Below are 3,090 nucleotides of genomic sequence, written 5' to 3'. Positions count from 1 at the left end.
AGAGTCATAACTATAAAGCTCTGCAATTATAGAGCTCTATAGAGTCACAACTCTAGATCTCTGCAATTATAGAGCTCTATAGCGCCATACATATACAACTCTATTTACCTATACATCTGTCATACGACTTTTCACATTTGCGAAAAAATTACAAAGTCGCGTGTTTTTATAATCGCCGACGCGTTAACGAGCGCAGGAGTTACGAGCTCCATGCACGTTTCAGGTTTCTCTTTCACTCTCAGCCTCTCTCGTTTCGAGCGCGCCAATTATGAGTCTCATTCTCGATGCAGAAGAGGTCACTCGAAACGAAAAGTCATTTGCCAAAGGTGTCAAGAGCCCCGCAAAGGAGGGGGAGAGGGGTGTTTTGGCACACACGCTCGCGTGCCCGAAAGTGGATAATCGAGGTTCGATCGTTGCGCACCGGGATATATCTCGATGGAGCTCGCCCCGAAATTAAGAAGCGCCGTATTAGTTTTCAATCTCCCACCCCTCTGTCCCCCTTCGATTCAAGCGCCGCCTTAAAAAATTCGCTGCATCGACGTCTCCGAAGCGAATCCACTAAAATTAATATTTAAACGTCAACCGGCCTTTCGTTCTATATTTATTTCGATGTCAATTGCTCCTCGATTCGTTTGCAAATTTAATTTACGATCTTCCCGATTTGCAAAAATTTACTCTGTAAATATCTCGAAGAGAATCTCCCGACACGAATATATCGATTCCGATTGTACTTGCCCCTACAATTTATATTTTCCACTAACTTTTTCTTTTTTTTTTTTTTTTTTAAATATTATCGACGGTCTCCGAGTGCCAAAAAACTTGCAGAAATGGACACCTTAAACGTCCCAAAGAAAATCTCCCAGAATAAATATCTGAAAGTCAACTGTTTTTGTTTTTTTTTTTAACCGCCTTTCCTTCTCTGCAAAGTATTATCGACGGTCTGTTATCGTCCAGGCCGGCTGTTAATGTTTTACAAAATTTCCAGGAATTTTTCAGCGGCCCGCAGGGCGGTCCGTACGACGACATAATTAAATATCCGCGCGGTAATTAACGAGGTAGACCGAGACGCCATTAGGCGATCGTTGAACCGCACAGTCACGAGCGACACGCGAAAAAAGAAGCCGACGCGTGCAGTTGTCATGGTCGTTCTCGGGCTTTTTACGAGCTCCGGGGGTGGAAATACCCCCGTGTCGCGTGAGGATGGCAACCCTTTTCGCAAAATCACCCGCAGTTGTCGAACAGGAGGCATAAATTGTCGCGGATAAATTCGGGAAGGCGAAGAATTCCTTGCTGCGAACATTAGGATCGCTCCGAAATAAATAATGCAATTTTTTGAAATAGTCTTCATTGGTTCCTGTGCTTGCAACGTTTTGCACAAATTGGGGTATTACGATCTGATAAGGAATTGATGATGATAGAGGTGTTTAGGAAATTCTAGAGGCGTCTAGGTGATACTAGAGGTGACCAGAAAAAGTCTAGAGCCATCTACAAAAATTGTAGAGGCCTCTAAAAATGTCTAGAGTCGTCCAGAAAAATTTTAGAGTCATCCAAACGATTTCAGGGGCTCCCAGAAAATTCAAGAGCCATCAAGATAATTTTATAGCCATCTAAAAAAATTCTAGAGGGCTCCAAAAATGTCTAGAGTCATCCAAAAAAATTCAAGAGCCATCAAGAAAAATTTGGACCCATCTAGAAAAATTCTAGAGGGCTCCAAAAATTTCTAGAGTCATCCAAACGATTTCAGGGGCTCCCAGAAAATTCAAGAGCCATCAAGATAATTTTATAGGCATCTAAAAAAATTCTAGAGGGCTCCACAAATGTCTAGAGTCATCCAAAAAAATTCAAGAGCCATCAAGAAAAATTTGGAGCCGTCAAGAAAAATTTGGACCCATCTAGAAAAATTCTAGAGGGCTCCAAAAATTTCTAGAGGCATCCAAACAATTTCAGTGGCTCCCAGAAAATTCACGAGCCATCTACAAAAATTGTAGAGGCCTCTGAAAATGTCTAGAGTCATCGAGAAAAATTCTGGAGGCTTGTAACAATTTCTAGAGTAATTCGGAAAAATTCTAGAGGCATCCAAAAATTTCTAGAGGCCCCCAACAAATTACAGAGCCACCCAATAAATTGAAAAAAAAAAAAAAAAAACTGTCCTACTCACTGTGAGCATAGTGTGCAGCGGCGGCAGGGTGGTGTGCGGTGGGTCCAGCGTGGGGGTAGTATCCCCTGTAGTCAGTGGGGTTGCCTACAACTCCGCCGACCCCCGCGCCCCCTGATGGCGGCTCCAACGTAGACCTGGGGGGCTCATACCACCTAGCCGCGCTCGACTCGCTGCTCATGTCCATCTTGTCGAGACTTGTCCTCTTCTAACGACCGTTCCTCCTCCTCCACCTCCTCCTCCACGTCCTCCTTCTCCTCCTCCTCCTCCTCCTCCTCCTCCTCCTCCTCCTCCTCCTCCTCCTCCTCCTCCTCCTCCTCCTCCGCCTCCTCCGTCTGCGATCCGAAGATCTTTTAACGGGGGTTGCTCAACGGAGGCGAACCAGAGGGTAATTAGGGGAGTGGGGGGAACAAGGGGGAGTGGAAAGGGATTAGGACCGCTGGTTAAAACGCCTCTCTTCCGGAAGCGTGGTCCTCCTGAGGACCTGAGAGGAGGTCATAGGTAATCCTTGAGAAGAGCTGACGATCGCCAGGAAAATCTCAAGCTGTCACCACGGCTTCTGCAACAGAGAAACAATATTTCGCAATTAGGCATCAGATTGTAGCGTTCCAGGAAGATGGAGACGTGGTTATTGAATGTAGGCTCGTTGAAAAGGGACTTTAGGGGTATACAGAAAAAATACGATGGCACCTAGACATTTCTAGAGGTATCTAAATAATTCTAGGAGCATCTAACCCAATTCTAGAGCAATCCGGAAGAAAATTTAGAGAGATTTAGGTAATTCTAGAGACATTCAGAAAAATTGTAGAGGCGTTTAAGTCACTTTTAGAGGCATCTCGATGGAATCTAAAGGCACCTGGACTAGAGACATCTGGGCAATTCTAGAGAAACCTAGAGAGACTGTTTAGGCAACAAATAAAAATCTAGAGGCACCC

The 3,090-nt window shown here is 44.7% G+C and overlaps 1 protein-coding gene across 7 annotated transcripts in view; it reads right to left on the bottom strand.

Moving 5' to 3' along the window:
• LOC128896875 (GATA-binding factor C-like) overlaps positions 1–3,090 on the bottom strand; it is a 149,703-nt gene that overhangs the window by 131,293 nt on the left and 15,320 nt on the right. For all 7 annotated transcript variants that reach the window (XR_008462160.1, XM_054160429.1, XM_054160426.1 and 4 more), the window contains exon 2: positions 2,159–2,714. Coding sequence is in view for 6 of the 7 variants with exons in the window: in XM_054160429.1 (XP_054016404.1) it covers positions 2,159–2,342 (184 nt within the window). In the remaining variant the exon portion in view is untranslated. The remainder of the gene's footprint in view (positions 1–2,158; positions 2,715–3,090) is intronic.

This window comes from Hylaeus anthracinus, unplaced genomic scaffold (assembly GCF_026225885.1).
Source record: "Hylaeus anthracinus isolate JK02 unplaced genomic scaffold, UHH_iyHylAnth1.0_haploid 11978, whole genome shotgun sequence".
In the NCBI taxonomy this organism is placed as follows: domain Eukaryota; kingdom Metazoa; phylum Arthropoda; class Insecta; order Hymenoptera; family Colletidae; genus Hylaeus; species Hylaeus anthracinus.
Note: the sequence above shows the minus strand (reverse complement) of the source record. Positions and strands in the feature narration are given on the sequence as shown.